Consider the following 24,912-nt stretch of genomic DNA (forward strand, 5'->3'; position numbering starts at 1 on the left):
ATCTGGACATTCAAATGGGGATAGGTATATGGCACATTTTAAAATCTTTTTAAAAAAGTAAAGTTTAGGAGACTTGCATCTGAAAGTTTCATCATTTTACCACAAATTCATGACTGCAATTTTTTTCCCAATAAAGAATCTAAATTGCAATTCTAAAAATTTACAAATTGGTCTATCATTTAAATCTGGATTATTCTTTTCTTTAAAAAGTGAATTATTATTGATAAGTAGGTTGGAGATATTACATGGAAACAAAATTTTATTTATAAAAAAGTAAGTATCATTGACTTATATTATTGACCAGTCACATGCAATTGATTGTTAAATATTTCAGCATGAAGAAATATACTATACTGATTATATGATTGTGTGTATACTAAATGGTTGCCAATAAACATGACTGGAAGATGGTCATGACAATAAATACTGGTTCAGGGGAACAGTGAAAAAAAAAGTTGCCCATTGCACCGCAAGTGTTAATGCAGCAAATGGGCCTGGACTTCTGAATTACGTATTTGCCAAGAAATAATTTCACTTTTAATGAAAAACTTTGTACAAAAACAAATTATGAATTGAAATCTTCAGAAACTCTCTTGCATTTAATGAATAATGATTGGTAACTCTTACTGCCAACATATACAATAAATGAGATTTACTACTAATCTGCAGCTGACTTCAGTTCTTCAGCCCTCTGCTATTCTGTTATATTGTTTACCATAGCTCCTCCATCTGAAGTGGACCAGCAATCTAAAACAGAATGGCCAACTGTTCCTCTGGTACTAACACATGTGCTAATATGCACTAGTTTAAACTTGATCTATCAGTGAATCAATGAACCATGAAGGGTGGGGGTTAATCAGGGTGTTTGGAAAACAAAGGCTCATAGGGCAGCAGAGACGCTACTCTCAGACACACATCTGTGCTGTTTTCAGTACTTAGCTTTATGGCAGTAGGTTTATGTTACAAAAGTTAAGAGCTTGGAATCATGTCACTGTCATGTACATTTATAACTATTTTACACAATAAGCAACGTCAAGTATGTTACGCATAAGAAAAACTAATAATGTGAAACAAAGATTTGTTAGTGTAACTATGGATACGCACCACTGTTAATGTTACACTAACCAAAGTTAATGTTTAACATTAATAGTATAATTAAAACTTCATGCATGAAGCTGCAGACATTCACATTAAATCTTAGTGTGCAAAGTGTGCTGCAAAGCAGTACATAAAATATAATACATTCTTATATTAACTGTTACTATATCATTTAGTTTCAAGCTAAATTTTAGACTACCCATTGAAGAAAATAAATACATACATTTAAACTCTCAGGGCCAAAAAGTTAAAGGCTTTCTAATATACTTTTATTGAATTTCTAAAAATGTCTATTTAGAGTCATATCAAATCTATATTATTGCAGATAAAAATATTGCTGAGTATTGTTACATCTCTTTTCTGGGTCTTTTGGTTGTTTCCTACTAACATTTAACAGAACATACACTAATTTGTACTAAAGACCATATTCTCTTAAACAAACACATTGAAAGAAAGCCTTATTTCTTTGTATGTACCCGTATGAATAAAAGCAAAAAAAGTCATCCTTCTGAAAATGTTGAGTCTAATTCAGAAAACATAAAATAAGGTATGTACTTATTCTTCGAGGCACTACAGAAAATATGAAAATACATTATAAAACAGAGGTATAAATAACTACACATAGGTGTTCAGCTATGATGAGGCTGAGCATTGTAACATGGACAAGAGAGAGTTGGAACTGAAGTTCTCAGAAAGCTGCACTCTTTACAGACTAGATACTCTTGGAACATACATGATTACACACAAATTGGAAGCTACAGAGCAGTGTTTTTAATCTTTTTGATAGCAGGGACTGGCTTGCTGCCTTCCTAAACTGTGTCAGAGAGAGCTTGAGGATCGGCACCGGGCCATGGACCAATTGTTGAGAAACACTGCTATAGAGAATCCTATTCAGAAAGAGGATGAAGGGGGCTGGTGAGGGGGAGATTACCACATACCAGGAATATTAATGTAGAAAACCACCCACAAAAAAGCAAAATGAAAATAATGTTTATTTTGCATTTCAGCAAAGGTTTTCAAGAGGTCTTCATCAGAACTGCCTTCAAAATATAATTCTCGTCAATTCACCCATACTAAACAACAAAATCTTGACTTTTTCCATATAGGCTGCAGAAAACAATTACATCTATGTTAGATTATTAGGAACGCATCCTTCATTAATATTTAGCCACTGTGCCCAATAAAAATACATGTTTACCGTTAGCTGCTCACATGTACGCATGCAGTTACTTTGGTAACCCACCTGCTTTTCATTTGTTCCAGCCTCGGTGTAATAAAACATCACCCATGTAAATAATGCAATTCACCTGAAACCTCATCTATGTTCTAGATGCAATGCAATGAGCGATGCACATATAATCGGGAATAATATTTTTAAAAAGCACAAAACTTTACTTTGCAGATTTTTCTGTCACTGTAAAAAATGAAAACAAAACTTGAGAGATTTCCAATGAGTTGCATTTGTAAAGATGTCATTCATAATGTTGCTTTGAAAACAAGCTGTGGGAACACTCATGGCTGATCAGGGTAAAGTTTTCCAAAGTACCTACTATGACTTAAGAGTCTGAACTTTATTGAAAGTGAATGGGACTTTGGAAATTCTGAAAATTTTACGCCTAAACAATAAAAAAACAAAGTCTCTGTTGATTTTCCAGATATAATTACGGGGAGGGGTTGTCTTATTTCTTTGATTTGTCTTCAAAAGTGAGTTTGTATTGCAGAACTGAAATAAGAAAATCTGTGGTGTGGGTATTTTTGTTTTGTTTTATTTGTTTTTAAAATGACATATGAACTACACAGACTTTCTTTAGTACTCCGAGGGCTGCAGATTCCCCATACCCACGGAGGGTTGGAGAGATAATGTGTATTTCCCCTGACACCTAAACATTACACAGTTGCAGGTCTGCAGAGGGAATGGGACTGACAAAAGAGCTAGAAATAGCCACATTGCACATAATACTTTTCTAAGGTCCAGGGGGGTTCCAACTGAAAAGCCACAAGGCTGAATCCAAAGCAACCTGAGTAGGTGATAGTGCAGCTGCCATTGGGGAACATATGGCATCACAGCTCCTGATGAATGCAGGGAACTCACAGAGGAAAGCACAGGCACTTGCTGCTCTCTATGAAAGTAGCCTGTGCTTACGATTATTCTGAGATCTGCAGGAATCTGCATTTTTTTATATTTAGATGTTTAAGGGTAAAGCCCCCGCCGGACCTTTAAGGAAGAGGGAAGATGAGAAACACGTCAAATATTCCTATTCAGAAAATTCAGAGGAGAATGCAAGCAGAAAAAGTAATATATACATTATTTTGCTTTCACTGGTATCTGCTTTTGATAACAGCTGGATGGGAAACAGCTTTCTTGTCCTGCAAAGACTGAGATTTTATAATTGTTTCCCAGTTCTGCATCAGGAACAAATTGAGATGCTTCAATATTTCCAAAGAGAAACCACCCAAGCAGCCAATAGCCTAGGGCAGGGGTCCCCAGTGTGGTGCCCGCAGGTGCCATGGCGCCCGCCGGGGTGTCTAAGTGCATCCACATACTGGCTGGCGGACAAGCATCTGCCGAAATGCCGCTGACAAGCTGCATCATCCAGAGGCGTCACTGCTGAAATGCCACCGATTTTCAGCAGTATATTGGCGGTGAACCCTCTGGATGACGCTGCTTGTTGGCAGAATTTCGGCGGATGCTCATTCGCCGCCACGGTCCTCCATGGCTCATCGTTTGGCAAAAAAGGTTGGGGACCACTGGCCTAGTGGTTAGGGCATTCATCTGATATGTAGCAGTCCCAAATTCTAATTTCTGCTATTCTTGATTCAGAGCAAGGACTGAAAGCTGGACCTCCCACATCCCAGATGAATGTTGTAACCACCAGGCTATTGGCTTTTCTGGGGTGGGTCTCTCTCCGTCTCTCCTGTTGCAGATGTCCTGCTGTGTATAAATTAAATATTCATTTGACCAGAAAGGGAGAGAGACTTTTTATCCTGGTAGTTTAGGCAGGGACTTGAACCTGTTTCCCGCCATGTGTCAGGTGAATGTCCTAGCCACTAGATCACTTTGCTATTGGCTATTCTGGGGGGACAGGTCTCTCTCTCTCCCTCTCTACCCAACACACCTTTCAGATTAAAGTTTATTCAAAATCGATACGCTCCTGCAAAAACTTTGTTTTTTTACAAATTGGCATTTTCTGGTGAAAAACTGTTTTGTCAAAAACTACCTCGCCATCTCTATTTTTGACAGAGTGAGGGACCGATCTCCTGTCTTAGTGTCTTTAACATAATAGAAACAGGAGAAGGCCATAAATTACCATTTATTAAAAGAATGGTCACATTAAAATATGGAAAGCTTTGGATTCAGTATTCCAGCTTCTGAGACTACAGTTCAGCAGCAGTTTGATAGTCTATAACAATGAAGACTGTTTTTCTTTCAAAGTAAAACTCATTTACTATTAATAGTCTGTGACCACAGAGAGATAATTTTGGAAATCAGTCAGAAATACTATTCTTTGTCACAAACTTATTATATTCTGCATTTTTTGAAAAAGGGATGGAGAAAAACTATCACAGAGTGGAGCTTTTCTTGTTTTCACTAGTAATATAGTTTTCCTACATTTGATATATTTATCTGCCATAGAAAGAAAATTAAAGGATTACGTCTCTCTATATAATAATTTGTTCTTGTTAACTTAGCAGAAGCGCATGGAATTGACAATTCTTTAAATTACACACTGCATCTCATAAGTGAAAGCAACTATAATGCCCTTTTCATTATTGAATTAAACCTATTTATTTCCAGTGCTTCTCTCTCACTGGGAAAACATTAGTTTACTTATTAAAATATATATATTGATTTTCATTCAGAAAATATTTAACTATTCTTTTCCAAACACACATGCCACCTACTAAACATTAGGATAAATTCTACACCATCACACAAGAGCAGAAGTATGGTGAGAAAACATGCAGCTTAAGAATAAAAAAAAAATAGCAAGAAGAAAACAGACCATAATAAAAATTGCACAGGGGATTCCCTCTCTTTCTGTTGGTAGGCTCTTTCATTTTGCACTTTAGATGATGGTTAAAATTAAAATGTATATTTAATACCTTTTAGCTGGTTATATCTATTTTTTGAAATATGTAGCCATCACACACAAAAAAAACAAAAAACAATGACCTGCTTTGAACACCTACAAAGAGGTTCATATTAAATTGCAGTCAACTTCCCATAAAGTTAAATACTGCAATCATAATAACATCAGCAAAGTTTATTACTACTATTATTACTCTACTGAATGGGAGTTAATAAGGATTTTCTACATGGCAGAGAATAGTAGTCTTTTTTTACCCTCTCCCCAAAATACTGAGAAATATTGCCTTCCCCCCAATTTATCATTATTTTTATAGAACTTGTAAAAAAATTTGGATCAAATTCTCTGTTTGTGAAAACTGGCACAGACCCATTGATTTTAATGTAGCTTTCCCATTTACATCTGCAGAGATTTTGGCCCAAAGTTTAAAGGCAGCATGCAAAGAAAAAAACAGTGGTGATAAGAAGAATAAAACCTTTGCCCTTCCTGGTATGAGGAAACATGTTTAAATTATCTGAAACAGTAGCATACATTAAACCAGGTCTACTTTCTGGGAATTTCCACTACCAAAATATGTCCTCATGGTTGTTGGAGAACAGCCTGCCAAGTTGATCTACCAAGGTGTTTTAAAGGGAAGTGCAGCACATCAGTGTGATTTCATTCAGAATGCACCAATTCCTTAGCCATGTGGCTTCCTGACAGAGTGGAGATGATCTTGCTCCCCCATGCCTGTTGACAGAATAGATAGTTGTGGTACTGTCTATCAACAGTTGCATTTTGGATCCTGAAAGAGGCAAGAATGCTTTCATGTCAGATCAGTGTCCTAGAGCTCTAGGACATATATATGGAGGCGAACTTCTTGAGAGGATCACAGGCCCCAAATCTGAAAGTGATTTAGATAAATCCCCCATCCTTGAATGGAAGCATCTGTCACCACAAACTTGGTAGATAAAGGTGCAAAAAGAAAAGAAGGGGGGGGTAGCGGGGTTCCATTGCACATCTGAAGAGGATCTTCCCACCGTTTCAACTAGGAGAGTACTTCTTATGGGCCTGCAACCATCATATGTACATATGGTGTCTGATGGCTAGATACAATGATTTCAACCACCCTTGCATGGAACATGGATGAACTTTGGTATGCTATGTGACAGAAGTGAATGAGGTCACGTGATCCAAGACTGAGACACCTTTTCAGTGATATTCTTGAGTAATCTTAAATTGGTTGAGGAGACCTATTATTTTTGGAATCTCTTTTGTGGAAAGTAAACTCTCATTGACCTAGAGTCTAAGGTCACCCCCTATCCCATTGCCAAGTTTCAGAGCCCGAGCTCCAGCCTGAAGCCAGAAGGTGCATTCTCAGGCCTATAGCCCTGAGACAAAATTAGCTTGAGACAACAGACTCAGGAACAGACTGAGAGGCTCGCTTTTAGTTGCAGTATAGACATACCCTAAGTCTCATTGAAAGTCAATGGGAATTTAAGTCCTATTTTCAAGAGTAATGTAGGAGCTAGGCATTTTTGAAAATTTTATCCAGGCTTCATCTCATCTAGCTCTCTCCTGAGTCCCCTATCATCTTGCTTCTGTCCCCTCCACTCCACTGGAAATACTCCTGCTGATAAAATAAAAATGTGAAGACCTCAGTAGAAAACATTCTTTATTAGGGCGGTCGATTAATTTCAGTTAACTCACATATTAGCTCAAAAAAATTAATCGCGATTAATCGCCATTTTAAATCGCACTGTGAAACAATAATAGAACACCAACTGAAATGTAATAAATATTTTGGGGTGTTTTTCTACATTTTCAAATTGACACTGATTTCAATTACAACACAAAATACAAAGTGTACAGTGCTCACTTTATATTATTTTTATTATAATTATTTGCACTGTAAAATGATAAACAAAACAAACAGTATTTTTCAATTTACCTAATACAAGTACTGTAGTGCGATCTCTTTATCGTGAAAGTGCAACTTACAAATGTAGTCATTAAAGTTTTACATTGTTTTGTTTTTGAGTGCAGTTATGTAACAAAAAAAACTACAAGTCCACTGAGTCCTACTTCTTGTTCAGCCAATTGCTCAGACAAACAAGTTATTTTACATTTATGGGAGATAATGCTGCCCACTTCTTATTTACATCACCTCCTGAAAGTGAGAACAGGTGTTCGCATGGCATTTTTGTAACCAGCATTGCAAGGTATTTTCTTGCCAGATATGCTAAATATTTGTATGCCGCTTCATGATTCGGCCACCATTCCAGAGGACATACTTCCATTATAATGACACACATTAAAGAAATAATGCGTTAATTAAATTTGTGACTGAACACTTTGTGGGAGAATTGTATGTCTCCTGCTCTGTTTTACTAGCATTATACCATATATTTCATGTTATAGCAGTCCCAGATGATTGACCCAGCACATGTTGTTTATTTTAAGAACACTTCCACAAAACACTTGCAGATATGACAAAAAACAAAGACGGTACCAACATGAGAGTTCTAAAAATAGCTATAGAACTTGACCCACAGTTTAAGAATCTGAAGTGCCTTCCAAAATCTGAGAGGGACGAGGTGTGGAGCATTCTTTCAGAAGTCTTAAAAAAGCAAAACTCCAATGCGACAACTACAGAACCTGAACCACCAAAACAGAAAATCAACTTTTTGCTGGGGACATCTGACTCAGATAATTAAAATGAACATGTGTCGGTCTGCACTGCTTTAGCTCGTTATCAAACAGAAACCATCAGCAGCATGGACACGTGTCCTCTGGAATGGTGGTTGAAGCATGAAGGGACATATGAATCTTTAGTGCATCTGGCACATAAATATCTTGTAACGCTGGCTACAACAGTGCCATGCAAAACCTGTTCTCACTTTCAGGTGACATTGTAAACAAGAAGTGGGCAGCATGGTCTCCCGCAAATGTAAACAAAATTGTTTGCCTGAGCGATTGGCTGAACAAGAAGTAGGACTGACTGAACTTGCAGGCTCTAAAGTTTTACATTACTTTACTTTTGAACGCAGTTATTTTTTGTACATAATTCTATATTTGTAAATTCAACTTTAATGATAAAGAGACAGCACTACAGTACTTGTATTAGGTACATTGAAAAATACTATTTCTTTTGTTTTTACAGAGCAAATATTTGTAATAAAAAATAAATATAAAGTGAGTACTGTACACTTTGTATTCTGTGTTGTAATTGAAATCAATTTATTTGAAAATGTAGAAAACATCCAAAAATATTTAAATAAATGGTATTTTATTATTGTTAAACAGTATGATTAATCATGTGATTAATTGCAATTAATTCTTTTTAACCACTTGACAACCCTATTCTTTATTAATTCATCAAATTTCTCTCATATTTTCCATAAATGGCTGTAGAAATATAATGAACAGTACAGCACATTTCCACAATTAATCCGTTTACTTTCTAAATGTAGATATTTTACTACTATTCTTCCTCTTTTTAAATTTTACGTTAAATTGCAATAAGCAAGTTTATAAATTTCGTTAGAGAGCAAAAGGTTTCAACAACTGTAATCTGTGTCCTTTATACTGAAATATTTACCTTTTACTTTCCAAACAATAAGCTGTTCTAAGACTACAGTAACCCACATTCAACATTACATATAGAATACATTACATATTACAGAACTAATCCCATAATAAAACTATAATGAAGTTAGAAAAGAGTTATCTTTGAAAAGGTGCTTACCGTTCAAAATTTCCTTCAAACAGCTAAACCAGGAATGGCAGTGGTCTTCACTTAAATTATTAAAATTGATGGCAGAATCCTTTAGTTTATTTTCTTTTTTCAGGCATACAAAAACTGTGATACCTAACAATACACCACCTTTCTTCTGTCCTACAAAACGACGACGTTTCAATTTTACGGAAAATACATCTTTCATTTCAACAAACTCCTCTTTACATGGTAAGTTCATATTGGCATCACCTATTAAAAGAACAAAAACTATATTAACAGTGTGTATTAACCCACATCTCGCACTAATAGAAACCTTATATATTATATATGCAATGTTTTATATTTTAATCATTTGGTCTACATCTTCAAATTTTGACGTATTGTGCATCAGTTGCATAAATCACTGGTTGTGTTCTTTGCCCAATATTCTAGCATTCAAATTTAATATCCTGCTGTAAAAAACACACAAAATAAACCAAACCAGAACTGAGTCACTAGTATTATTAACTTCTATTTAAATTCTCAGTTAAGTTTGACTTGGAACAAAACAGCCTCAGATTCTAGTGGCAACTCAAACCCTCAGTCCCTGGAGACTGGCAATGGATTGGGAGCACTATATCTAGGCTACAGAAATGTTTCTAATGTATCTTTGGATGCCAGACAGTCTCTGGGATGCATGCCTATGAAAACTGACCTTGAGGATGCCACCTTGAAATACCTCTTTAAGAAGTACCATTGACCCATTTAAAGCTTATGCAGGCCTATCCACTCCTGCTCTCATATCAGAAAGTAGAGAGAGTAGATTCCTCAAAGTCAAACTGAGTTTGGGTAAGGATGACATACGAGAGATTATCCTAGACCAGGGGTGGGCAAACTTTTTGGCCGGTGGGCCATATCGGGTTTCCAAAATTGTATGGAGGGCCGGTTAGGGGAGGCTGTGCCTCCCCAAACAGCCAGGCGTGGTCCGGCCCCCGCCCGCTATCTGCCCTCCCCCGCTTCTTGCCCCCTCACCGCCCCAGACTCCTGCCCCATCCAACCCCCCAGTTCCCTGATGCGCCCCCCCCCGAGACCCCTGCCCCATCCACCCCTCCCTGTCCCCTGACTGCCCCATCCAGCCCCTTCTCTCCTTCCTGACTGCCCCCCCAGGACCCCTGCCCCCATCCAACCCCCCTGTTCCTTGCCCTCTGACCACCCCAATCCCTATCCACAGCCTCTCCCCCTGACCACCACCCTGAACTCCCCTGCCCTCTATCCAATCCCACTCCCTGTCCCTTTACCGCGCTGCCTGGAGCCTACAGCCTGCCTACAGCTGCGCCGCCCAGAGCACCAGGACAGGCATCCGTGCCACCTGGCTGGAGCCAGCCACGCCACCGCGCAGCACAGAGCACGGGGTCAGGCCACAGCTCTGCAGCTGTACCGGCTCTGATGCAGAGCGGCCATTTGCCTCTCTGGTTCTTTAGTAGGTTTGCCTGATATTCTAGGCAGGACTGACTCTCCCTTTAGACAAAACTTAAAGAAAAGAATGACCTGGGGAGTCATTCACATTTTTGTCCATGCGCCCCGGCCAACCTCACCAAGGCCGGCCAGGAGCACCCATGACAGCAGCAGACGGTACAGTAGGACTGGTAACCGTCATTGTCAACTTGCAAGGCAGCAGACGGTACAATAGAGCTGGTAACCGTCTTTGCTAACTTGCAAGAGCATACTGCTGTGTAGCACTGCAGTACTGCATCTGTTAGCAACATCCAGTAGACATACGGTGACAGTGAAAAAAGGCTGAACGGGCTCCATGGTTGCCGTGCCATGGCGTCTGCCCGGGCAATCCAGGGAAAAGGGCATGAAATGATTGTCTGCCATTGCTTTCACGGAGGGAGGATTGTCTGACAACATTTACCCAGAATCACCCGCGACACTGTTTTTGCCCCATCATGCATTGGGATCTCAACCCAGAATTCCAATGGGCGGGGGAGACTGCGGCAACTATGGGATAGCTATAGGATAGCTACCCACAGTGCAACGCTCCAGAAATTGACGCTAGCCTCGGTACATGGACACACACCGCCAAATTAATGTGCTTAAGTGTGGCCATGTGCACTCGACTTTATACAATCTGTTTCCAAAAATCGGTTTCTGTAAAATTGGAATAATCCCATAGTGTAGATATACCCTCTGACTCTACTTGGCTCTGGATCACCTAATAGAATGGTGAACATTAGCAACACATTACCAGGGGTGCTCCAGCCACGGAGTTCAGGTGCTCTAAGTGCCTTGCCAGTGTGGACACCTCAGGGGTTAGGGTGTCTGGGGCTGATTTAATGCACTCTAACTTGCAAGTGTAGCCAAACCCTTATAGTCCTACAGTTAATGCCAGAAGGGACCATTATATCATCTAATCTGACTGCCTGCATATCACAGGCCATTAATTTTCACATAGTTATCCTATTGAGCCCAATAACTTATGTCTGACTGATGCATAACTTGTTTGGCTAAAGCATATTTTCCAGTCTTCTTTTGGAGACATCAATAGATGGAGAATCCACTCCTTCCCTTGGTCGTTTGATCCAGTAGTTAATCAACCTCACTGTTAAATATTTGTGCCTAATTTCTAATTTAAGTTTGTCTGGCTTCAGCTTTGAGCCACTGCACTTCTCCATTGCACTACAGAGCACTTTAGAACCCAGCATTTTCACCCCATGAAGGAACTTTTACACTAATTGCGTCTCTTCTCAATCTTCTTTTCAATAAGCTAAACAGATAGAACTCTTCAGGTCTCACTGCAATGCATTTTCTTCAGCCTTCGAATAATTTTTGTAGCTTTTTATGTACCTCTCCAATTTATCAACATCCTTTTTAAAATGTGAACATCAGAATGGTACGTAATATTCCAACACTGATCTCACCAAGACTGTATACAGAGATAAGCCACCTCCCTACTTCTACTAACCTGTTTATATATCTAAGGATCACATTAGCCCTTTTTGCTACAACATCGCAGTGACAGCTCATGTTCAGTTGTTTGTCCATTATCCTGGAGTACATCTTTTAGAAAAAACATCTCTCATAGATTTTAAAATAGTCAGTGACAGAAAATCCAGCATGAGCCTTGGTAAATTGTTCTATTGGTTAATTACTCTCACTCTTAAAAATGTACACCTTATTTCCAGTCTGAATTTGTGTAGCGGAGGTGTGCGAGTTAAGGCAGGTCACCAGTAGGTGATAAGGATGCTTCTCATGAATGGAAGATCACAGCCAAGCCTGGCTGTAATATGTTAGAAGGATTTGGGGTGAACTTTGCCCTATAAAAGACTTGACAGTAACTAGTTAAGAAATGTTTTTATTTTATACGTAACCATTTGCTTCCAATACTTCTACTTGCTACCATTTGAATCTTTCCTCTTTGTTAAATAAACTTATGCTTTTTTTTCCATTATAAACATTGTGATGGGTCTTCCCAGGGTGCAACCTGGAACTGGGGTACCACTGAGTCCTCTGGCTTATCAACTCTCAGCTCTCTCTTACTCTATGCTATTGTGACAACTTGCAAACCTCTGGTAGGTACTACACTCATACAGACATCCACAGGCAGGGACACACCCAGCTGAGTTAAATGAATGCTTAACAACAGCGAGGCTCCAGCCAATTCCCCCCAGCTCCCCAGCTTTGCTCTCCAGCGCTATACCATCCTGTCCTGGTCAGAAGCCTGAGCAGTATATGTTTATAACCCAGTCTGCCCTTCCCTCAACGTGGAGAGGACATGCACCAGTTTTTGTTCCTGAACAGATTTCCCAAGCACTCCAATCAAAACACGCTGTTTTAGGCAAAACATAAAACAAGTTTATTAGCTACAAAAAGATAGACTTTACCACTTATAATCACTTAGACATAAAGGATAGAGATGGATACTAAAGAAAAAAGTGAACAATCTAAGTTCTATAAACTAAACAGGATTTGAATCAGTGTCTCACCCGGATAGATAGCACAGACAGATAATAGATCTTCAATACAAAGGCTGGAATTCTCCTCCAGCCTGGGACCAACTTCCCCCTTCCAGATGTGTTTCCAGGTGTTGAGTTCTGTGAGGAGTGAGGCCAAAACATGCAGCCACTGTTCTCTCTTTTACATCCTTAGTCTCTCGACATGCCCTGACAGGCTTCCCTGAGTCCCTCAGTTGAGCAGTCCCCCGGTGTGGTCTTGTGCAATGGAGTCATAGGATCAAGCAGTCCCCATTGTGTGATGTTTGCACAACTGTCCTGGAATTGTAAATCCCTTGATTACAACTCCTCTGCTTGTTAATGGCCATTGAGTACATTCTGTCATACCATCCTGTGAGTGGTTTGTTTTCTTTGTATGCCACTAGCAAACTTAAAACATACTTTGGTAACAACCATACAGCAAAAATCTCATAACTTGATACACACTAACAACATACACATTTGGACAAAATAATGGGTTTCAGCAGATCATGGCTTTTCATGTAGCTTACATGGCATGCTTTGTATGAAACATATTAATTATATGAGAGTGGTGAATATGGGTTTCCAGGGTTGCTTAGAGGCAGAGTGCCACAAACATATCTAAGTGTTGTGTGATAAACAGAGTGATGATCTGAGGTGTAACTGATAAGCTGGTGTCCACTGCTCCTTTGGGAGCAGGGTATTTGTGAATTATCTCAGTGTCCAGTGGACCAGGGCTGGACACTTTGAAGATTCGGGGGTTGGAGCATGCCTATTGCTAACCTGCAGAAGGACCAGAGCCTGAGTAGGTTGAGAGAGGAATGCTTGTGTTGTCCATGGCTGATAGAGCTGGGGAGCTGACTCACAGCAGGCACAGAAAAGGCTTCTTCACACTAATGACAGGTGGTAGCAAGGTGCCTCACAACCCTGGGTACTCGCAGGAAGCAGCATAGTGGCATAGTTGTCAGCTCTCCACCCCATTTGCTAGTTAACTAAGGGTCATATTCTAGGTGATACAGAGACAGACGCAAAAGTGAGAAGGTTGGAAACATTTATTTTCCATTTGTTTATTTTGGTTAAGGGAAATAAAAACAAAAGAAAAATACGGGAAGAATAAGCAGGAGACATATGCAAAACATACCAGAAAGCAGCTAGAAAAACTGTGCACAGAACGTGGCTCAAATGCTACAGAGAAAGAAGGGAAGGAATGAGATCTCTACTCATGGAATGTGATAAGTAGCAAGGAGATCTGACTAATCCAGCAAAAGAGCCCAAGCCTGAGGGAGGTGTAGGTTTAGAAAACCAGCCTGACACAGCTTCCAGCAAGGCAGCCCTGAATCTCAACCTGACCAAGATAGAGGTCCAAAAGCTGGAAATAGCAGAGAAGACCAGAAAGCTGGAAATAGTGGAGAGTCAGATAAAGAAAGGAAGAAAAACAACAGCAAGAGAAGGCCAACCAGAGAACACTAGAGTTGGAAAACCAAAAGCATAAAGATCAAGAGAAGGAGCTAGAAGCAGAAAAGCAACAGCCCAAGAAAAGGAGGTGGAAAGGGAGTATAAACTTAAAAGAATGGAAATGCAAGAGGAATATGTTCCTGAGTTCCCAGAGGTAAACTGTGAGGAGGAAGAGAGAGCTGAGAGAAGAGAGGAGCCCTCTGCACCCTTGTCAGAAGAAAGTAGCCATGTCTCTCCAGAAGAGGGGAGTGAGGACTCACACACACAAACCCCAACACACCTTACATGACTATGCAGGAGTGTGGATGTGCAGGAGATTAATGTTATCTCATAAATTTTGAAGCAATATACCAGTACCTCATTGTGATGCTATACACAGAAAGGGCTCTGCTGAATGTTGAGGATATTGGTAGTAGTGGACTGATCCCCTGCAAAACCACCAGATTTCAGAAGGGAGTTAAAAACATTCTGAGATCAAAATCCCTCCCACCCCCACGTTCTGTATTCTGCTGGTATTGAATAGATGCACAAGAACCTGGCAAGACTTATGAATCTGATGGGGAGGTGACACTAGCAGAGAAAGGCAAGGGCAAGAGCTTTTACATCATAGAAGTTGGTGAGTGTCCTTGCCTGCTGATAAACCAATATCCATGCAGATTTTATTATAGGCAGAGCAGGTACCATCGCCTGTACTTATGGTTGTCCTATCCTTCCCATTATAAAGACCACAGTTTTGGGTGTTTAAAACGGTCAAACTTAAGTTGTTAAGACTGAAATTTTCCACATTAATTTGCCTGACTCACACTGGTTTTTGTTTGTTTGTTTTGCAGGTTCCAGTTAAAACAGTTCATACATTTCTGAGAATGAGATTAGGGGAAAATATGTTTGTCCAGGTTAAAATATATATACATGTATTCATACAACTATCTCACTGAGAAGCTCTAGTATCTCCACTCTGATACAGGGACTTGATATTTGCCAGGGAGTTTGCCTCTGTGTCAGAGCTGAGCCTCTTCTTGTTCAAAAACATGCAGATTTGGCCAAGTTTTAAGCCTTGGGGGGAGGGGGAGGGAAAAACAGTTCACAGAGGCTCAGTAGAGACTTGTTAAAAATTTGGCAGCTAAATTATCTGAAGAGTCTATCTGCACTGACAACACTCTAGCCCAGGACTGCAAGAACTGAGCAGAACTTTCCCTGAAATTGCTCCTGCACACTGCAAAATTGAGAGTAATATTACTGGTTTTCCTATGCTCCCCATGCTGACACCATGGCAGGGTGAAGGACACTACCTGATCTGAACGCAGAACAGATAGTAGCTGGAGTGGATGGGGAGGATGAATGAGTTGAATAGTTAGTGAGGCTACTTTCTATGATACCCTTGTCTCATTTGTTACAGAAGTTAGAAGAGGCATAGTGAATGAGGCAGAGGACTGCAGGAAGAGAATTAATAATTTCATGCTTAAGGTAGCTGAATGCTGCCCTGGAGAACTGGATTCTATTCCTACCTCTGCTATATGGTTGCTATGTGATGCTAGACAAGTCACTAAACCAAACTCTTTCTCATATACACACCTAATACTTATTAATATGGTATATACTATGCTAAACACATATGTATTTGCTACAATGTGTTTAACACCCAGCGTAATAAGAATGTGTTCATTATGTATTCTCTTTAAATAAATCATTTCTAATGCAAATAGTTTGTTTAAAATTAAACTATTCCCCTATGCTGCAAGTAACACAAATATTGCTACACTGTAATAGCGCAGGAATGGCCAAACTTCCTGAGCCTCTGAGCCGTATGTGACAACCTTTAGAAGTTCGAGAGCCGGGGCATGCTTGCCGGGGCTAGGGGCTTCAGCCCTGTGGGAGATGCCTGCCAGAGCTCAGGACTGCTCCTGCTGAAGTTATGAGCCCAGCCCCACAGGGCATGCCTGCCAGAAGCCCTGAGACCTCTCCCCCTGCTGGTCACAAGCCAGAAGCAACACTGCGGGGTGGGGGACACATGCCCCACCAGATTTTTGCCAGGGTGTGCTGGCCCTGCTCAGTCACATGGTGCCACTGGGCCCCCTTCTTGCAAGGCAGCTGCTGGAGCCATCAAGTTGGGATCTATGGCCATGGGGAGAGGCAGCAGAAAACAGCTGGGAGCTGCAGTGAGAGCTGCTGCCTCTTCCTGTGGCGCTGAAGCTGTGTCCCCTCCCTGCAGTTCCCAACTGTTTGTCACTGCATCTCCAGAAAGAGCTAACACCTGTGAACTGCAGGGAGGGGAAAGGGAGCATGTCTGGGGGGCCTGACTCAAGCTGTTGACCCCACTCCCAGCAGGCACCAGTCATCTCTAACAGAAGCCACTAGCCCCACCACCCCACTGCAGGGCAAATCTGGTAGGCAGAGAAGGGTGGGGTTATGTAATAGTGCATGAGAATCTGAAATTCAGACTGAAAACGAAAGTTAAAATTAGTAGTTCAATTGCATAAGAAAAGTAAAGTAAAAAACAAAACAAAACAATAAAATGCAAATTTGATTTTAAAAATCCTTAAATTTTCAAAATGCAAGAAGTTTATAATGTAGGTAAGAACATTTCTTTAACAGTAATATTTTAAACCTGACACTGCCTGTTTTAAATTAGTCCTCTTTACCCTCCACTTGCTCTAAATTTGTCAAATTCCTGGGCTGGTCATATGAATACCAACCTTCTCTTTTTCATAAAGAAAATATAGTACTCGCTAATAAGCCAAATACATGCATTTTATACACAGATTAGACCCCAAAAAAAGATTTTCTTGTAAGAGTCAAAATTTAAACTTCAGAAACATTGAACTGGACATACTCTAGGCCACACTTTAAAAATGTTCTTGAAATATATTTAGGCTGAGATTTTCAAAGATACCGAACAGATTTGGATACTTATTTCCCACTAAAATTAAGAGGAATTAGACATACAAATCTCCTACGTGGGTTGAATAGTGGTTGTTTGGTAAAAAAAAAAAATAACTTTTTCATAAAATGAAAAAATAAAAATGTGTAAGATCCAACTGAGATCATGGAACTTATAAAACTTTATTTGCATTATCTATCAAACGAAAATATTTCAGATGTGATCTAGTAACCAAATTCACATTAAACAGACATATAATCTTGGTTTAGACATGCAGTTTTTCTTTTCATTTAAGAACTATTGGTTCATTAGTATCATGTTCGTTATTGCTAGCTGTTTCAGAACATTAACTGTCCTCTCACATTACTTAGAAGTTACTGGGTACCATCTGCTCTTGCAAGGGATTTAAGTATACATCTATTAGATATCATGCTATTTTTTTAATTCAGCACCCACTTCCTATTGTTGTATCTTCTGGAAAAAAAAGTCAATTTAATTACAAGGAATAAAGATAATCTCTCCTGCCAGGTTGTCATGTCACCATGAGAGCAAAGAAGGGACCAGCATAAAGTAGGTTACAGTATTTAGTAAGAGTAGCAAAATTAACACCACTTAACATTTAGCAAAGGTCTAACAAAAATAGAATAATATATGGAGCTTTTTAAAATATATATTTTACATATAAAAAAAAACTATAAGCCAAGGGCTTGTCTAAATCAATCTTGGCACATCTGTCTGATGTAGAGCGTAAACAGGATTAGAGCTGGATTTAGCTGCTTGACGCTAATTGTACTCGCAGTTTCTGCACATGTCCACTTTTTCAAATACAGCATGAAAAATAAGCCAGCCTGATATATGAATTTTTAACAACGCGTTTTATACACCTACTTAAGCTGTACTAGATTTTCAAGCAATGGGGTTATCCTACAATTTTTTGCTATTTAGGATGATCTAATCTTCTAATACAAAATTCTGTTTGAATACACCACATACTGAGGTAAAACTGTGGGGCAATGGACTAAAATTTGAATACAATTTAATTGTAAATAGAAAAACCAAATTTTAATTATTTGTTAATAAGGTTAAACTTGGTTTTTTTTTTAAAACAAACTATATTTTTAGAGCCAAAAAGATCAAAACATATACAAAAAAATAAAATAATTCTGTTGAAAATTAAGAATATTTGTGACAGAATTTAGCAGGCTGTTGCTATGTATATTTTAACAGGATTATTAAAATAAAGCATTTGTTGAATAGTTCTTAAACCATATGTGCATTATCTCCTGACATGGCATAAAAAGTGCAATGCTACATGGTTATAGAATTTATTTCTATAATTCAATTTATAAATCTCAAGCACAAAAGAAGGAAAAATATAGAGGAAAGATAATCTTATAGTTAAAGCATAGGATTTGGGAGTCCTGAGATGTGGCTTCTATTCCCTCCTCTGCTATAAATTCCTTGTGTGATTTTAGGCAAGTTACTTAACCACTCTCCACTGAAGTTTCTCTCTATGTAAAATTGAGTTAATCTTTTCTTTACTTCACAAAGATGCTGTGAAGTTTAATTCATTAATGAATGAGAGGCACTCAGATACAGTGATGAGCTCTATAGAAATTATGAAAATAATAAAATTTAAACTACCAAAGAAAATATAGTTCTAAATTAAAATATTCATTTCTCCCCTAACATTATTTCTATGGCTTATAATATGTTGCCAAATTTTGTACGTGCAGTACAATTGGTGTATATTTTATATACTATACAATATAAAGGATCTGGCACATAAAGCAGCAGAATTAGGTATTAAATGAATAATTTACAATAATGCAAGTATCGTTCTAGGCCTGTTAAATGTTCTGCTTCAGAACAGATTTTAAAATATTTACAATTTTTAAAATGTGGTTTCTATTAATATCTGCCATCTAGGTCATTAGATATTAAATTTGTTGCACTACACATAAAATTCCATAACAAACTTATTTTGGCAATTTCTGAATTCTCACTGTTTCCCAGCACAGAACTCACAGACCTGGGGGAGAGGATCTAAGACATCTTTGTGCCCTCCTGATCTTGGTCTGCTCTGGCACTCCTGACGTAACATAGGCAGCCCAATAGCCTAAGTTACAGCAGTCTCCCCTGGGCTGCTCTACAAGTTGCAGCACCGCCCGGAATCTCCACAGTGCTGTGTGTTGCAGTCCCACCAGCACATTTCTCTTCCCTCATCCCAGCCTCACTTCCAGTACACCCCTACTGCAGGACTTACAAAGGGGTCCTCGGAAAGCAGTCTTATATCTGTCTTCCACAGTTCCTGAGAATCCTCCCATGTCTGGATCCAAGGTTTTTAGGGCCACTTTACATCACTTCAGCCTTTTTACGCAACAAGAAAGGGCCACAGCAGGAGCAATGAACTCACTAAGACTATTATTGGCACTTTACTCACATTTATGAGATTCCTTTTTATTTTCTTTTACCAAAATTAAATCAAATCAGACTTAAGTTGCACTATAAGTAACAACGCACAATATTCTGAGAAGACAGATGTGAAATCTTCCAAGGTAGAAAAAGAGTCTATTTTTCCCTTTAAAATAATTTAAATGAAAAATTACAAAAAAAAAACATCACAGAAAGAACACTCTGGCATGGTAACACCCCACCACAAGAAGTCTTTTTGCTTAATTGTTAAAACTGAATATAATTAATACGTAAAAGAATATTAAATGAAAAATAAAGTAATGCTGAATAATTCAAATAGGATAGTATCAGAGGGGTAGCCGTGCATCCGACGAAGTGGGTATTCACCCACGAAAGCTCATGCTCCAAAACGTCTGTTAGTCTATAAGGTGCCACAAGACTCTTTGCTTCAAATAGGATACAATCTTCAATGATAGGACAATGTAACACATGATTTATTGTTAGTTTGATTGATTGGTCTAACATTCAAAACAGAAGACTGGCACTGAAGATTCTGAGCTCTTCACAGCTCTGCCACTCCTTTACTGAGTGGCATCAGGCAATTCACTGATGTCCCAATTCAAGAAAGCATCCCTAATCGTGAAAGCACTTAAGCACATATTTAACTTCAAGCATGTTCTTGTGTCCCATTGGGAGATTTAAACATATTATACATGGACTTACTTCTGCATCTGCTAAATAATGACATATTTACTTTAATAATCTGAGACATTAGTGAAACATCAAAACATCTTTAGACATTCATATATTATATACTGAATAAGATTACTACAAGTGATGTACCAGCTTTGATGTGGGATTCTGCCAGCTCTAAATCTGCCTGGAGCAGGGGCAAAGAGGCACAAGTCATCATAACCACACTCTAGCAGAGGTTCGCATCAGTCAGCACAAACCCCAAAGTGGGTAGGACTGATCAAGGAGATGATGGATTCAGGCTGTCTGGAAGATGTGCTGATTCAGCAACTCGCCGAGGGCAACCTCCACCAGCAGCACTGAGATGCAGACCGAGACAAATTTTAAAGCATCCCTCCCCAATAGAACACCCAGGGCAGGCAACAGCAATAGTACCTTTAGCATTCTCTCACAGGAGTAAATTTCCTTCCCTTTCTCTACTCCAGCACAGGAAGTGGGAACAGGCAGGAAGTAAATCACACCCCTATGTCTACATGAAAGGAGTCCAGACCCATATTCCTTTGTCTTACAATGCATTTCCAAGAAAGAGGGGGAAAGACTATTTTATGGTAAAACTGGATTGATCCATGTAACATACACTGCTATGTATTGCTATAATTTTTATGCTTAATCTTAGAAATGTCCATATTATGTATATAACAGTTGAGGAGAAAAGACGTGATACAAAGAATACTAGAAATAACCTGAGGGGGAACAATATTGTAGTATATGTGCCATTTACTTCACCCTAAAATACAAACCAACAATTAGTCTTTCACATAAAGATAACAATTTACAAAATATGAATATTTTACTAATTTTGTAACATTTTTATTGTATACTTCACTATTTTACAATGATGCGTATGCTGCAAGTAATCAAAGGAAAATGCAATCTTTGGAGTTTCATTTCATTATTTTAAAATGTCTTCAGTAGCTCAATACTTCTGTCAAAGCTTTTTTCAAACAAATTTGATATCAATATGATATGACAACTGAAGCAAACCTTAATTTCACTCACAGTAAGAAATCACAGGATTAAGTAACACAGTGCAGTCTTTTAGAAAAGTTTATTGCTTCCAGATGGATGCAAGTTTCCTTTCAGCACTGATTGTAACTACTGTATACTGGGAACCAATGTAATTATGAAAATAGACAAAATGTAGTTATACAAATTATTAAAATATTGATACAGAAGAGGCTTACATAATAAAGTATGTATCTTGATTAAGATAAGACTATTCCTTTAGAGTAGTTTATGCTACTATAAACTTTCAATATAAAACTACATGGAAAACAATATATGGACATGCACAAATCTGCAAGGCATCCATAAAATGAATTCTAGCTCAAACTGTGTGCTCTTTGCCTCATGTTGCGTTGTGCCATGTGTTTCACTGCATGATGCTCAACACCATGATATCCACCTGTGCATCAGGCTAAGCATCTATGTTTATCTTGTTCAGCAGCAAAATTGTTCAATATACTTGCAATCCACTTATGATAAAATAAAAATTGTGTAAATATTGCATTTTTCTTTCATAATTCCAATTACACTAGCTACATACAGAATACTGGTAACATTTATTGACAACTCTAAACAATGGTTTAATGAACAAGAAAAAACATTTTTAGTCATGTTCGGATAAGGATGGAAGAAGTAATTAAAGAAGTTTTACTTGGAATATTTAAAATTCATTAATTTAAAATGCATTCAACAAACAGTAGTGGAATCAAGAACTCCAGTCTGTATAACTACATAAAATACTTAAACAATTTAGGGAAACTAACAGGTACAAATAATGTGTTTGGGAAGTGTTCATAGGGCCATTTTCTGGTCAGAGAACAATCACATGCCATGCAAATATGAACCCCTGACTCTTAGTTCCATGTAATAATAATTATTAAACAAATGGAGCAGCACTTTTAAAAAATTAAACAAATAAGACACTTTATACAATAGGCAGAAATAAGCAGATGTTGAATGAATGAAAATGGGTGGTCATAAATACTACACGTCCCAATGAGTTAAAAAAAAAAAAAAAAGGTGACCTTGTAACACACGGAGGACTTCCTACAGGAAAGTCAAACATACCTGACCATGCCCAACACACATATGAATATACGTCAGCTGGTTAAAAACAAACAAACAAAAAAAACTAAACCAAAAAGTAGTCCTCATAACTACTGACATACATCCTTGCACATGGTAATACCCAAGTAATCAACACTACCATTCCTATTAAGCAATCTGCTACACTCTCTTTTGTTTATTTACAATTCTAGTTCCTAATCCTGTAACTGCATCTACATGAGCAGACCCATGTACCTGTTCAGAATTCCACTGACATGGGGGGGGAGTGGTTGGAAGAGGAGGAAAGAGATGGAAGAAACAATATCATACTGCGTGAGAAAGAAAGAACTATTATCCCATGGATCAGGAATAGGTATGCTGACTGAATCCCTCAGGAAGAATGAGCAGTCATCAATTCAGGGAGTCACAAACCCATTTTGGGAAGTTTCCACTCATTTACTTATCAGCCCATAGAGAGGAAGACAGGGAAACTTGCAAATACCATATCAAGGATAAGGTAGATGCAGTAAAGAGAGAAATCTCTCAAAACCAGCTCCTTCACCTTGGTTTTCACTCTAAATCTTGTGCTGTTGAACAAGCCTCCATCTAGTCTGGGTTTAAGATAAATGCCATCACTTCTGTCCTTAAATGCATGAAGAAGCAGGAATGAAAAGCATATGTTAAAGAGCACTGGGGCTAAGATCTCCACGTGCACACACATTTCACCCCATTGTTAATGTCAAAGGTATTTGATTCTATGTTTTCATACACTACACTTTGGAGGGTTCATGAGCTAGTCCACGAAGACAAGCACTCATGCAAGTATGCAAATCAGCTTGCCCAGTATGTCTGGTACATGTAGTGAAGCCAGGCCTTCAAACACCTGCGGTGAAGTCTGGCATGCTGAGTCATGAATTCACATTAGGCCATATGTTCTGGAACCTGGAGGCAAGAGCATACTGTTCCTCTTGGCCTGGACTTGAAGATTTTGAAAAAGTGAGTACTGAGAGAAACCTATCCTTCAGATGGTAAGTGACGGGTGTCAAGGCATCAAGATCTGTACCAATAAAATGTATTTTTTGGGATGGAAGTAATATTGATGTCTCCATATTCAATTTCAGCCTCAGATGAGAGAATAGTTGTATGATCTGACCGATGCAATTCTGAACGTGCTCCTTTAATTTTCATCAGAGCAGCCAGTCATTCAGGCAAGGATATATTTAAATACCAGAGGTGGGCCACGACCACTGTAATACATTTGGTGAACAACCTTGAGGCAGAGGATAGACCAAAACATAGCACTATGTATTGGTAGTGTGTGATCCCATATAAACCACTGATGTTTTCTGTGGCCATGATGTATAGTTCTATGATAGTAAACGTCCTGCTAATCAAGGGCAGAGAACCAATCTCTAGGGACTAGATGACAGACAAAAAGGTGACCATCCTGAATTTCAGTTTCTTGAACAAATCTGTTCAGTTTTCTCAAGTCCAGACTGAGTCTTAACCCACCTCTTTTAGGGGAATCAGAAAGTAACAAGAATAAAAGCCTTTCCCTGAGTGTTAAGGAACTTCCTCTACAGCTTCCAATTCTAGAGGAGAATATACTTCCTGAAGTAATAAAATCTTGTGAGATGGGACTCTAAACAGGGAAGGGGATGGTGGTTGGGGTAAGGAAGGGAAGTAAATTGGATGATATATCCTTCCTTCACATTGCTGAGGACCCACTTGTCTGATGTCATCTCATTCCATGCACCGTAAAAGAGAGAGACAGGCTGTTTCTAAAAGGAAATATGGGGTCTAGGAGATCTGCCCTGACTGGTACACTGTCCTCAATGGTAATATCAAAATGATTCCCTTGTTGTAGTGGAAGTCTGGTGAGAGGACCCAGCAGCCAATGCAGCTGAAGGCTGACACATGGGAGGCTTGGATCTCTTCTTGGAAGAATCCTGAAAGTCTGGGCTGATAAAAAGAAGACCTGAACTGCATCTGAGATTTGAATTGCCTCCTCTTTAATGGGTGGAGCAATGTCCACAATGATCCTGTTGTATGTGCTTGTATAACAGAAGAAGGGAATGGCTTCCTTAAGAAACAATTGATACATCAGGAAATGCACACACAGCAGAATACTGACAGGAAGTAACAGTAAAAGCTATAACAGTGAAAAAAATTAAAATGTCTAGTACGCAGCTTGGTGAGAGACAATGCTGCAAATGTATCCAAGATGAGAAGAAATTTAGAAGAGAGTCCCAAGCTAATCACATACGGTTGCAGTGCTCATCTGATGCACCTCCTAGCCAAAGACTTCAGTGTTCCAGAAATAAAGGCTAATGTTGTTGAAATTTCAAAATACTTAGAATCAGAGAAGATTAGGTTTGGAAGAGACCTCAGGAGGTCATCTAGTCCAACCCCCAGCTCAAAGCAGGACCACCACCAACTAAACCATCCAAGCCAGGCCTTAAAAACCTCTAAGGATGGAGATTCCACCACCTCTCTAGGTAA

The 24,912-nt window shown here is 38.9% G+C and overlaps 1 protein-coding gene across 2 annotated transcripts in view; it reads right to left on the minus strand.

The window, feature by feature from the left end:
• Positions 1-24,912, minus strand: part of CERKL (ceramide kinase like) — a 94,563-nt gene that overhangs the window by 47,053 nt on the left and 22,598 nt on the right. For both annotated transcript variants that reach the window (XM_045032676.1, XM_045032677.1), the window contains exon 2: positions 8,914-9,153. In XM_045032676.1, coding sequence (XP_044888611.1) covers positions 8,914-9,153 — 240 coding nt within the window. The remainder of the gene's footprint in view (positions 1-8,913; positions 9,154-24,912) is intronic.

Source organism: Mauremys mutica, chromosome 10 (assembly GCF_020497125.1).
Source record: "Mauremys mutica isolate MM-2020 ecotype Southern chromosome 10, ASM2049712v1, whole genome shotgun sequence".
Lineage (NCBI taxonomy): Eukaryota > Metazoa > Chordata > Testudines > Geoemydidae > Mauremys > Mauremys mutica.